General features: G+C 31.3%; 1 protein-coding gene across 1 annotated transcript; it reads right to left on the reverse strand.

The window, feature by feature from the left end:
• Positions 1-4,105: 4,105 nt before the first annotated feature.
• LOC133682304 (organic cation/carnitine transporter 7-like) lies at positions 4,106-12,753 on the reverse strand. The gene is made up of 6 exons (XM_062105587.1): positions 12,405-12,753; positions 11,516-11,784; positions 10,993-11,230; positions 10,324-10,849; positions 10,014-10,216; positions 4,106-4,637 (listed from the first exon to the last, which is right to left on the reverse strand). Exons 1-6 carry the CDS (start codon positions 12,588-12,590, stop codon positions 4,383-4,385), a joined length of 1,677 nt encoding a protein of 558 aa, XP_061961571.1. The 5' UTR covers positions 12,591-12,753; the 3' UTR covers positions 4,106-4,382.
• Positions 12,754-14,490: the final 1,737 nt, after the last annotated feature.

A 14,490-nucleotide genomic window follows, 5' to 3' on the forward strand; every position in this document is an offset into this window, starting at 1 on the left:
TTGGCGTCACCCTCTCCTTTCTGAAAATTTTGTACTACTATTTAGCTTTTTTAATTCCCATCTGACTGTCCTGCTTTTACCAAGTAAACTTCTGGTTAGTTAGGGTTTCGTTTTTTGGTCATTTTGGGGCTGTGTTTATTTGAGTCTATTTGGGAGACCTGTTGGAGAGTTCTAATTATGACACTCTCTCTCTCTTTTTTGCATGCTTTTGATTTCCTGTGTTCTCTCCTTTTCTCATTGGTTTAGCTGTGCATGCATGGACTCCTGTTAACGTTATTGGTTTGGTCTTAAATTCCAGGTCATTGTTATATATATTCTTGCTTATCCCAGTATATATGTCAGAAAGAGCAAAGCTTATATATTTTGGTTGAACATGTACATGAATGGCATATATAGCTAGGTGATGAGGTAATGCATCATGAACCAGTAAATGAATTTTATATATATATATATATACACATCATGTACGTAGGTTTTTATTTTGTATTTTATTTTTTCAAGCTTAAGTTAATGCTAAAACTACGACTCTTCAACTTTGATCTGCAGCGCATGTTGTTATCCAATTCTTCCTTTTAGGGTTTTTTCAGGGTACTGCTTAATTAGAAGCAAAACCGTACGTAGTGTAGCACATTTAGACCAAGACGAGCATGCCTCATTGTATAATGATCTCTCATTTTCATCCATTAATTACTCCTTCAAGAGCTCTTCATGAATAAACCATTGCGGAGACTACAGGGAGAAAATAACATGCATGCATGCATGCCAAGAGGGAGTCGGTGATATGGGTCAAAGTGTTAAAAGATATATAATTCTGCCATCACAACAACAGCGAGTCCTTTGCCATGATTTCATCATCATTTTATTCTTTCAGTTTGGATATAATGACAACCCCCCCCCCCCCCCCCCCCCCGGGGTCACAAAAAGAATGATTGAATTATTAAACATGTTGTGGACCTCAAGATCAAGTGAATTAGGCAGAAGAAAATATTACTAGCTAGCTAGCTAGTCGTATTCCTAATCTCGAAGAGACATGCATGCAATTGGCTCAACAGGGACTGGTGATGAAACTTTCACTTCAGTTTTCTTCATAAGAAAACAAACAAACTTGCTTAACATCCTTACAATACTACATAGCACTGATCCCAAAATGACAACAACTAATTAAATATAAATATACTGATCCCAAAACAATCTTGAATATATACTGATTTAAGTTTTCTGAATAAAACATGGATTACTTATGAATAGGAATGATTAAATTAAGAGATAATTAATAGGTTATAAAGGAACTATCTTTTATGAATTTTTTATTTATTTGAGTATTTACGCTGATTCTTTCAATTTATTTGACTGATTGCACTCATCAAATATGATCAATTACATCAATTTTATTACTGGAATATTGATTTCGCTGTCGATTCTCTATGAAATCACCAATCTAAGCTGATATTATTTTATTTTTCAAGGATAATAATATATCAAGTGCTTATATTTTATACTCATAATTGTTTTACAAACAAGGACGAAGTTAGGATTATTTGTTAGGGGGGCCAAAATTAATATAATAAGATATAATATTTGTTTTAATTTATTGTACATGAGTTGTAAAACAAAACTTGCATAATTTAGTTTTATTCAAATAACTTATTACAAACATATAATAACCTTTGTATAAGATAAAATGTTTAAAGTAATACCAAATTGAGTCAAAGCAATGAAGATAACTTTATCTTGCTAATGTATCAATCACTTTAATATTGTTGGTCTTTATACCTATCAAATATAAACATACAAAGTAAGAAACATTAGCTAAAGCGAAGCATTATTTATATTTGATAAATTTTGAAATAAAACAAAAAATAATAAAGAATCAATTCTTCTTAGTTTGTTCATCGTTTAACTTAAAATCAAAATATATATCGTAAGAAAAATTGATAATTTTGGTAGCTCTGCTAAAAACAAAACATAAAAAAAATCCAAGCATAATCAAAACAAACCAATAAAATATATCTAATTAATTAGAAAAAAATCACTATAACAAGAATTTTAAAAACAATTAGTAGAACTGACAGATCTGAGAAAAAAATAAGTGAAAATGGTAAAATTATAAAAAAAACCTCATCAAATTATTAGCAAACATCTCAAAACAAAATAAAAATAGATTTTAAATTTAAATTACTTTATTTTGTTTGATGAAAAATAAATTAATTGGTGACTTTGTTTTAATTTTTTTGTAGAAAAATTTTACTTGTGATTTGTATTTTTATTTCTCTGTTTGATTGATTGCAGCTTGCAGGATTTATATGAGGATAAATTAATTGACTGCAGCTTGTAGGATTTATATTAGGATAAATTGATTGTTCTATTTTTTATTTCACAAAATAATGCTTTTATATTTTTTTTCTTTCCACGCAAGTTTAAGAGTAAATTAGGAAATAAAAAATAAAGCCACAATTAATTACTCTAATAAAACCCATCTCTTTGAAATAATCTGTTTATAAAAATTAAAATGACTCGAGGGGGGGGCCGCCCCCCAGTTGACAAATATCAAACATATAAATTTGAATAAAATATAATTAAAACTCGATGTTTCCAAAGTTGCTAACAAACAAGGTATGTACGTACGTATAATGCTCCTATATAACTTGACATGCTCTTCTAACAGTACTAATCGTGATTCACACGTCCATTGCATCATGACAATGCCATTTTGTTTTCCTCTCCAGCTAGCCAGATTGAATCTCGTACCAGCTGGAATATCCTCATCTTTTGATAATTGGAGTAAACAAAGCATGTGTGCTGCCCCACGTCAAACAACAACCGTACAGGTTTAGAAATTTTCTAAAGATCGTAGTTGGTATGGGTACAAATAAAACTGAAAATTCTAGAAAACAAAAAAAATTAAATGATAAATTAAACCATAAAAAAATTTGAATAAATCGATTAGAATATTAAAATAATATTTGGTTTTTTGAAGAAAAAAATTAGTATAGTTGTTGTGAATACACAACCTCCAGATGCATTTAATTTGAACTAGCTATTTAAAATGCAATTGATCACCTTTTTATAAACTATAAATTTGGAATTATCAGAGCTTGTTTTGTCTTTTAATAAATGGTTGGGAAAGCTAGACTTGTTGTTGTTTTGAATGGGTATTTTGAAAAATAGTTTGGAAAATAGAAATGACATCAAAAAGGTATTTCATTGATGCTAGTAAGGATTCTAATAATGATAATTTTGATATTTTAAGTTTATGAAAAAGTAATGCTTCAAAATATAATATACTTTTAATGGTTATACAACATGTGCTAGTTATTTTTACATCTACAATGACTTTTTAATCAGCTTTTAACACTAACGTTCGTATACTCGATCAATTTAAAAGTTTTCTTTCTCCAAAAATAATTTAATTACTTATTTATTGTCAAAATTAATTGTATCATGTACCAATTATAACTGACATTATTAGAACTTTGATGAATGATTTTGAAATCTATAAAAATCTTAAGTCATGTAATTTTTTTTATAAACTTACACCTTTTATTTTATGATTTATTAATTAATGCATTTTCAATCTAACATGTCTACTTTCTTATTTTGTAGAATTTGATAAAAAAATTGCATCTAGCAATGGACGATTATATATTAGATTAAAAAATTAGGGAATTTATTAAAAACGTATGATAAAAATACTACCTTCTATTTTTATATCTTCAAAATTAATTTATCATGTTATAATTCTAGATTTTGATGTCAACAGTATAATCCAAAAAACCCTATAAAAATTTATAATTCAAAAATTTATTTTTATATCTTCAAAATTAATTTATCATTTACTATATATAAGAAAATCTAAAAAACCCTATAAATTAACAAAATATTAATCCCCTTGAATAATATTAATATATTAATTCATGATAATTTTAAAAATTAACTCAATCAAATCCTTACTTGATTTTTATTTTAGATCTAAAAATATAATCCTTGAATAAATTATATTTTAGTTTATATGCTGTTTCAGTAATCACCACATGCAATTAATTAATTAATTGCGGCTTCATAGTTCATCCCAACCTTTCACCATGAAAGATTAAGGTACAAGCAAGATGTATTTTTTATTACAATTTTGTTATTATATATCTTACAAGTAACAAACAAGGTTATTGCAATAAATGCAATTGTAGAATCCACCAAGCAATATACTTGCCAAATTACAAAGATTGTATCTTTACTCTTAATAATTAAACACTGTACAAAGGAAGGAAGAGTCTCCCTGAAAATAAAATTAAGTTCATACATAAAGCAATGGTCTCGCCCTTTTTCACAGCCTTAATATGTTAGGGAGGACTTATCTGACAGATCAAGCTAAGGCTCTTCTTGTTTCACAGCACAGCCTTAGGTTTTTCGTTTTTTGTACTAGATATACTGTCAGTCAGTTCAAGGCCTTTGGTCTCAAACGGAAACAGCATAACGCAGCATCCTGCTACAAATATTATGCACACGAAAAGAATAAGTGCTGCTGTCTGATGACATCCTTGCACCAGACTTACTGCCACAAGCGGGCAAATCATCCCTCCAATTCTTCCCATCGAACTTGCAACTCCAATGCCTGTTGATCTCACTGATGTTGGGTATATCTGGCAAACAAAAAACCATATTTTATCACAGACAAGTAACTTGAGTTCAATGATAAACAAAATGGTGGGATAATATTCAATGCGTGAAGATTCAACTCCTATAGGCCATGTGTACTATTGAGTGCGAAATGTAAAATTGCTTGCAGATTTCTGCCATAAGTGGGATGGAGTACAGGTTTTAGTTATAGTACCAGACGGGACTGGCGTGCTATGACGCAGGCCTCTCCGAATTTTTTCAAAGTAAAAAATAATATTCAAATAATGATAACCTGAAACATATTAAATTAAATTTTTTTAAAATTAGTGGACTGGGTTAAAAAATAATATTCATTGGGTTATGATGATAACATGAGACAAATCAGGTTAAAAAAATAATATTTATTGTCGAAATGAGTGGACTAAGTTATAAGATTAAGAATACCCTGTAAAAGATAAATATAAAAAAACCACATAAAAAAATTTCAAACCATAAAAAAATAAAAATTTAAAATAACTAAAATTAAAATAATGAGGACTAAAACAAAAATAATTGAAAGAAACTAATTAGGGACTAAATTGAAAAACAAAATAAATAAAGAAAATGATAAAAAAAAAATGAGGACCAATTAAAATGGGAAACCAAACAAAATTAGATCAAACTCCCAGTGACATAATTAAAAAAAAAACATATAATGAAAAAGGATAAAAAAAATAGCAATAAAAAGAATGAGGACTAGATTAGATAAGAAAATCTAATTAGATTAAATGATTAGAGATGAAATTAAAAACAAAACAAACTTAAAAAGCATTGAATCTAACAAAAATAGAAATAAAAAAAAAGAAGATTAAACCCAAAACAAATAAAAACTGGAGGACACAAAGAGCTCTGCATGTATACCAAGGCATGAGAGAGAGAAAATAAGTGGAGGAGAAAAAAGGTCAATCATTGCCGCACCGCCGCTCATATGCTAATATACACCACTCTAAAAGATGTGTCGCTATCTTTCGTGTCGGGTGAGTAGGTGATCAACCTTTTTTTACCACTATACGTGCCTCAACACGCCACCTAAATAGAGCAGGGGGCGACGACATGCCTACCCGTGCATGGCACGCGTAGGCCAACTTTATCGATTTATTAATATTATAATAATGCAAATTACTAAAACGACCCTAAGGGCATACAAATATTACAAAAAAATCATGATGCAAATACGAAAATACCTTCTTAAGAGCCTTTAATTTATCGAAGTCAAAGGGCAAAAACAAAATTTAATTGTACATAAAATGTGTAAAGATATAACAACCCCTCACTTAAAAGGTTAATATTTCTCGGACATGAAGGGCACGAAAGTTATTTCACTGTATAAATAAACTTGTAAAGAAGCAAAATCCCCTGGACCAAAGGCTAATTTTTCCAAGCCCCCGGGAACAATATACTATTTTTACTATACATAAAATACACAAATGACATTTGGATCCTATAGAAAATACGGTTTTACCCTCACTTCAAAGGCAATTGTTAAGAATGAAGAGCAAAATAGTAATTATACTGTTTGAATCCACAATGAATCTCCTCATATGCTATAGTAAAACACTGAACCCTTTTAGTTTTTTTTTGTTAATACACTAATAGTCTTGGCTTAGTTATTGTTGATTTTCATTGTTCATACACACACACACACAAAACACTAGACTTGCTGTTCATTTTCTAATAATTCATTTTAGTTTTATTTTGTTCAATTGATCCTAATTGAAGGCCAATTACTTGTGATCTCTTAGTCATACGTGAAATTGAAAGAAGGGGTCCAAAATAAAAAAGTTGTCAAACATGGATGACATGTCAGAGATTGCATAAAAAAAATACTCATAAGTCCTCAATCTTTCAAAATAAAGCAATTTATACAATTTAGGTTCGTTGAGATTTTATAAAATCCATTTTGATGCACAAGTTCATTTGTGTTTGTCATAACCCATTTTTGAGTTATTCCTCAAATTCAGTTTTTTTCAACGTAAAAAAAAAAAACAAAATAGTGCCCTTTTGAACGACACTATTCTCCTTCTTCCCCTGCATACGTAAAGGCAAGGGAAGAAGGGGTTTATTCCCCTGTTTTTTTCCCGTTTTCCCTCTCTCTCCTGAAGATCCAAAACCGACATGACCCACACCCATTGACCTGTCAAAGATGAAAAGGCAAAGGAGACAAGCTCTGTGGCACCTTGGAAAGACTGTCCAGTGGCCGCCCAACCACCTTACCCATTCGGCACGATTGGACTGGGTAGGGGTGGCTCTCTCCCCTGACCTCCTATAAATACAGGAGAGGGACAAATGAAAAGAGGAGATGAATGTAAGAGAAGGGAAAGAATTGTTCGAGATACAGAGAAGGTGAAGAGCAAAAAAAAAACAAAAACAAAAACAAAAGAGGGGGATTTCGAGGAAAAATGATAAATTTGAGAGGAAACATAAATGAAAAGGAAAGTAAAAAATAGAGGCAAACAAAAGGGGGGCAGAAGAAGAGAAAACAGAGGAGAGAATGTTTGAGAAACAGAGGGAACGAGAAAAAAATAGAGAATGACAGTTGAATTTTGAACCAGGGGAAGTTTGAGAGGACTAGAGAGGGAGAGAAAGAATAAAACAGGGAACAAGAGGAAGAACATAGCAGAAGAAATAAAAAGCATAAGGGAAATGCAAAGAAAGAAAGAAGAACCACTAGCCAGTCAGCGCCACGGTCCGCAACCAAAACACCGTCCATCGCCACCAGCAGCACCGCTAAGCCGCAAGTCTGCTTCTTCCTCTTCCTCCTCTTCTTCTTCGTCTTCTCTAGGCCAATCTACTGTTCTGCGTGAACAGTGGAGAGTCTCTCCACTATTTGTTTTAGTTTTTTAGGCCAGACAGTGCCGGCCTAGACCAAAGTGGTTGGGTCGGGCCCAACCCAGTAAAAAAATAAAAAAAATTCAAAAATATTTTTAAAAAAATTTATGATTTTCCCGTGTATTTTCCTATCAATTTTGCACAATATTAGTTTGTATTTTTATACTGTAAAGATGCAAATCCGGTATTAAAACACCTGATTTTCTCCAAAATGTTAAAAAAAGTCTTGTTTTCATGCATACAACCAAGTCTTTTATATATATATATATATATATATATATATATATATATATATATATATATATATATATATATCATGTTTTTATACAATTTTTTTTAAAAAAATATATATGTTTTAGCATGCATTTTGGCTTTAATAACCAATTTATCAAAGTCATGAGAACTAGGCTAATATTTCAAAAATTCCAAAAAAATCATTTTGTTTTCTTTTAATATTAATGATTTAAGATGTATTCTTGATATTAAAAAGATAGTTTTCTTTAGTTGACATAGAACGGTTTTACTTGATGAGACAAGAATCTCCATACTAAAGAGAACTTTTCTTAAACCATATACAAATCAATAATTAGAAAACACGACAAAACCTTAATTTTTATCAGACAATTAAATAATACAGCTTACCTTAGATAGGATATATTTGAGATGCTAATGCTTTTCCTTTATACAACTAGTTCTCGTGCCTGATCTCTGAGACCAATTAGGGTTCCTAGTGACCAAATACTAGGTGGCGATTCTCATTCCTGCTTCCCATTAATAAAAGACAAGAATTTCTTGTCTCCCTATGTTTTCCAGATAGACAAATACCCATACCTGAGAGTGGACGATATCGCCGACGCTGCACACGTGCGAAAATGTTATTTTTCAGTCATTGGTTAAAGAGATGATAAAGAGGGGTTGCCGAATCCCGATGATGAGAGAGAAAGTCACCATCCACTCTAGGGCTTCATGGTAGTTGTTTGGAACCTCAATGATGGATTTAAGCCAACATAGCAAAAACTAATTCGGTTTAATTTCAGGTTTTTGGGCTATTTTTTGGTATTTAGAGTTGATGGAATGGTTTGAGGGTGTTATAAGGGTGTTGATGATGTGTTTTTGGATTAAAATAACTTTAAAATTAGGTTTTTTTTGGTTAAAAGAGTCATTGACTTGATTTTTTGCCAACATTATGGTGACCGGAATCTAATCTTGCAAACAACACGTCATTTGCCTTGACGGACAAAATATCACCTTTAATTTTTTAAAAAAAAAATAAAAAATGATGGCCCATAGGCTCGCGAGTCTGGGCTCTTTTGCCCCCCTCCCCCTTTTTTTTAAGGCTAGGTATTAATTTAAGGAGGGATTTTTTTATGGTGTTGTGCGTATTTAAGATTATTTTAATTCAACTATAGTTTTTTTTATATCTTTTGTATATAAGAATTTTATTTAATAAAATATTTATTTTTAGATAATATTTATAATACGTGTTGCTTTACATAATATTATTTTTATTTTTATTTTATTTAATCACTTTTATTTTATTTAATCAATTTAATATGTGTCTATTTTTAATATTTTTTTAAATAAATAAATTAAGTAAACACAACTGAATAAATATCTCAAATCTTGATTTATACATCTCTTTTGATTTTTCTAATTTAATTTTTAGTTATAATTAATAATTTTTCATCCTGTTTATTAATATACATAGTTCTTTATTTATTGGATTACATGTATATATGAGTTTTTTAAATTACACTTAAAAATGTTTTATATACAAAATGCATAAATAAACCTACTTTTTATAAAAATCAAATATCTAACTTGCGTGAGTTAAATAGCTAGTAACACAATCACTGCAGTGATTTACAGGACTGCACAAGTCTGTACGTAAAGATGGATGAATAGGGAGGATGGATGGGTCATGTTAGAAGGAATCAAGTAAAACTCGATTTTTAAAAAATTTAGAAAAAAAAAAAGAACTGAAACTCTCTGTTTATGTTTAAATGTAATATTTTTCATTCTAGAAAAATAAAAAAAAACTAGTTTTTTAGTTTTTCAAATTTATCAAGTATGAAAAACACATTTTAGAAGCTTTTCATAATTTTATTTAGAAGTTTTTGAAAAACAAATGAACAATTCAATATTTTTCTCTTATATGCAAATATTTTTAACAATATAAAATATTAAAAAAATTAAATTCTTTTCATACTTTTTTTATTCATGATAATTTCTAATTTAAATCAAATGAAATTAAATTAGACTATAATAGATATAAAATATTAAGATCAGTATTATAAATTATTAATTTGATTTCTTATAAGAAAATTGTTATAGTCTTGACATATTTATTAGTTTTTTAATTAAAAAATTTCTCTCTTTTTTCTCAATAAATTTCTTGACATCCTTATTAGCACAAGATGACCCAGAGGAGTTGGTGTAAGCTAAAATCTTATTTTTTATTTTTATTTTTATTTTTTGTGAAGGTTCTTGATTATGAGATAATAAAAAGAGATTCAACTGCCATGACTTACCTCTGGAGCGTATATAAAGACGATGGTGAAGGTTCCTGTGATACATATTCGAGCACCAAAGAGAAGAACTGTTGTGACACTTAGTGACTGATGGACTACCAATGGCAGCAGGAAGATGCAGCTCACAAAGAACAATACCGCCATTGAAAGCTTACGACCAATCCTATCAACTATGAGAGCTGACACGATGAGCCCCGGAAACTCTGGATCCAAATAAAAGTCAGATGTTATAAGCTTTTCCTTGAACAGATCACAGAATCAGGATTATCGTGTAAATAAAAACACTGCTGTAATATCTGTGAAAACTCACCTGCAAAACTAGCGATTAAAACTTCTTTGTAATCTACATCAGAAGACCCCTGTGACTGCGCTTTAGTGTGATGGCATGTATTGCTCCTATTGTTCAGCTCGGTTGTCAGCAACACAAGGCCATAGTATGAAAACGCATTCCCAAAGAATACCACCCATAAAAGCACGGTTGACCTAATCAGTTTTGGTGAAAGAAGCATTAACAGGGATTTTAAGACCCCCATGTCAGAATCCTTCCAGTTAAGAGGAGTGGCAGAAGGAATAGCAACTTCTTCTGTGCCTTCTGTGGAAAGATTCTTTATTCCTTGTGCCTCGATTTCATTATCTGTAGCAAGAACACCGAGAGGCAATTCTTTTCCATTTTGTTTGGCAATTTTGTTCAAGACGCTGAGGGCATCAATTTTCTGGCCTTTCAAGCAAAAATACCTTGGTGATTCTGGTGTCATGAAATAAAATAAAAGGAGAGGGAATGAAGGCAGAGCAGATAGCGCCAGCAGCCACCTCCAATTTAATCTAGGCATGATAATCTGTCAGAGAATGAAGCAAGGATGAAACCACATCCAAAAGAAGCATGGATATGCAAATGATAGCGTCAAATGACACATCGTAGTGTCCATTAGAGAAAAGCAAGAAAGTTTCGAAATCTTAGGATAAGAAATCATAAGCATACCCATGCTAGCGCAGCCTCAAAGATTGCTCCAAATGTCCAGAATGCTGAGAAAATCACCATCCAAGCACCTCTATTTGGTGCTGGTACAAACTCCAAAAACCAAGCTAAGAGTACAGGACCACCCCCAAGACCAAGACCAACCAAGCAACGAGAAATAAGCAATGTGATATAGTTTGGGGAAAAAGCACTTAAAAAACCAGCTCCAAAAGTAATTATTGCTGTAACCAAGAAACCTTTCCTGAAGAAATACAATAAAAAAACAGTAGAGCACATTTGAGGGAGTACAGAAAAAATATTCCAGCTGTAGTTCAACAAAGAGGCACAGCTTATGTAATCTGAAAAAAAAAAAAAGCCAGTAAAACCATAGTTGGAGTTGACGGGAGATCTGTTTAAAGCTTTTATTGTGACTTTCAATCAATACAAATGATAGCAGAAGCATCTCCAAGTTCTGTGAATAATTATTATGATCTTCAAGTAAAAAAAGGGTTGTAAACAGAAATGCAGAAAATTATAGAAGGCCAACCTTCTTCCACATCTGTCGGAAACTACACCCCATGAATATGCTCCAATCAGCATGCCAGCAAAAACCACACTGGTTATTAGACTCTCTTGCTGAGAAGTAAGATCCCAATCAGACTTAACTGCTGGTCCTACAAATGATAAAATCATCATCTCCATGGATTCTGAAACCCAACCCATGCCAGCATAGAGAAGCACGAGGTATTGAAATTTTCCAAACCCCATGGCCAGAATGGCGTCATCGACAGTATACCTTGGACCTCCATCTGTCATCTAAAAATATAAAGAAACTAAGGTAACTAAGACAAGCATCAATAACTTTTGCTGCTTAATTGGTAGTGTATTACTGCTTGAAAACACCTTTAAAGACCACATAGATCAAGATGATGAATATGATTTGAAAATTACTGAGCTAATCATTACCATGTTTTGAAGATCATGTATGTTTCTTGGAGCAGGAATCAAACTTTGTAGTTAAATTCAGCAGATTATGTCCTACAGTCTATTCAGAGATGCTCTCAAGGCATAAGAAGATTGAATTGAGAAAAAAATATAAACTTCCCATGTCTCATCCAGTTTTTGGGTGCATCCCTCGCTAATCATGAAACATACATACATACATATAAAAGACAGAATGCTATATTATAAGCAAACATTGTAAAAAAAAAAAGGTCAGCATTTTGAATCACAAGTGTCTAACTTTCATTAAATATAGGATTGATTGCTAGCTATCCATTAACAACAAATGAATTTCTTGACGATGAGATAGACGCTAAAGATTTGTTCTTTCAAAGTCAACCAATGTAAGTCTTAATTAAGAATAATAAAGACCATAAAACGCATCATCAAAACAAGCAGATAAATGGGGAACCGGTGGAGAAGGAAGAACAGACCTTAATAAATGCAGATCTTTCTTCTTCTTCTTCTTCTATATGGAATTTATTCTTTTGATTCTGAAACAAAGAATTCCAACGATAAGAAATAGAGTCAAAGAAGGAGAACCCATGTTGAGGGGTTGGCGACCTTCTTGCTGATAGGTCTGTTGTTGTTGTTGTGTTTCCATGTTGGTTGCTGCTCATCTTTTTGATGGGTACAAAAACGAAGGATTTGCATCAACAAATCAACCAATACAAATCTTTAAACCAAGCATACATTCTTAGAGTTTAGTAGACAAGGGTTTCTCTGTTTTCTTGAGCTAGTTTTTCATGCTTCGTGGGGTATGAGTTTTGACTCTTCCTCTCCCTGACGTCTACGTATCTTTGGTTGTACGGCAAGCAATGGTTGTGACGAATTTATAGTGGATTACATGTTCTCATTCCAGTTTTATATTAATTGGTTCACTTCTAAGTTTAGGATTGGTTTTTAATTAAAAAAAAACTTTTTTCCAAATAGTTAACACCTAATAAAAAATTAATATATAAAAATAAATTAATTTTAATATAAATAATCAAAATATATATCCTATAATAATTTTATTTTAAAAGATTCATTATTCTATATAAAATCTCAAAAACTACATACATACATACATACATACATACATATATATATATATATTAAAAAGCTATTTTAAATTTTTTTGGAAAAAAAAGGATAAATATACATGTTTTTTCAATATTTTTTTAAAAAACAATTTGTAATCATAAATTAAAGCTATTCTAATTAAAGCTATTCTAATTATCTCCAATATACATAACAAAGATATATCTTTTTGTTATGTATCATGGAGATATATCTACATTTGTCCCTCTTCTCCCAATGTGTGTGTGTATTCTACTTCACTAGCTACTAACGTGCAATGTATTGCATAAGAAATTAAGTCAAGTTGCTCCTAATTAATCTCATTCAGAATTAATTAATTAATTAATTAATACATGCACTGAACTTGGGATAACCTAACAGGTAGCCATATAAGCTTAATTATTGATGTGTTTAATCTACCCTTCAATTATAGTGCTAATCAATCAATCAGCGTAACCGCGTCAATTGATAAGTATTTCTTTCAAGTCAATTTGATTTTCTTCTTGTTTGTTGTATTTTTGCACTCCTTGAATATATAGGAGGCAGAGCCATTTTAGAACCATAACCATGCTTAATTTCTGAGTGCGTGCTGGTTTCACTAGCTAGCTAGCTATACAAAAGGGGAGAGTTTCCATATTAGATTCCTAAATTAACCTCTATATATTAATTAGGAATGCATACAGGTATATCATAACCTTAATAGCATCATTTATCATCAGCTTAATGGATCAATATCACTATCATCTGTCTTTCCGTATTAGGTGTTTCTGTGATCTGATAGCAGAAACGTACCACCAATATATATATGGATCGATTATTGTAGCTTTAAGTTGTTGTCTGTAGGTGCATTTTGTTCTGTTCACGGAGAAATTTACAATGTTTGGTGGGGCCAGAAGGACTTCATTTCAAAAATCTTGAAATAGACACTTGAATGTTTGTGAATCGGTCGATCAAAGCACACACCAAAAGATATTTTAAAAAGATTGAAGAATGGCAATGAATAATTCTTAATGGCATTCACTGCAGTTGAAGACATTACTGATGTTGGCTATTACCTCTTTTGGAATCCCCATCAAAATTATATCCTTTTTTTTTGTGACAGAGACTCTAGCTACCACTTGACAATTTATTAACTTAGTTTTTTTTTTTTATTAACATGAGTGTCCGGGCCAGCTTGCGTGGACCTCGACTAATCCCATGGGCTCTGAAGTTAACGATCATGTAAGCCTCCAGTGGCTATCATATGAGTAATCACAGGGCTCAAACCTGAGACCACAGAGGGAACAAACATCTTAATCTCAAACTCTTACCACTGAACCATCTTCTAGATGATTAACTTACTTAGTTTCCTTCTAGGTGGGTACTTAGTTATGTAGTCATTTTTTTATCCCCTTTTTCCCTTTATTTTCTAACTTAAACTATAGGAATTAATTTGGCTCGTATGGTGGAAGAAATTTG

The sequence above is a fragment of the Populus nigra genome, chromosome 2, assembly GCF_951802175.1.
Source record: "Populus nigra chromosome 2, ddPopNigr1.1, whole genome shotgun sequence".
Lineage (NCBI taxonomy): Eukaryota > Viridiplantae > Streptophyta > Magnoliopsida > Malpighiales > Salicaceae > Populus > Populus nigra.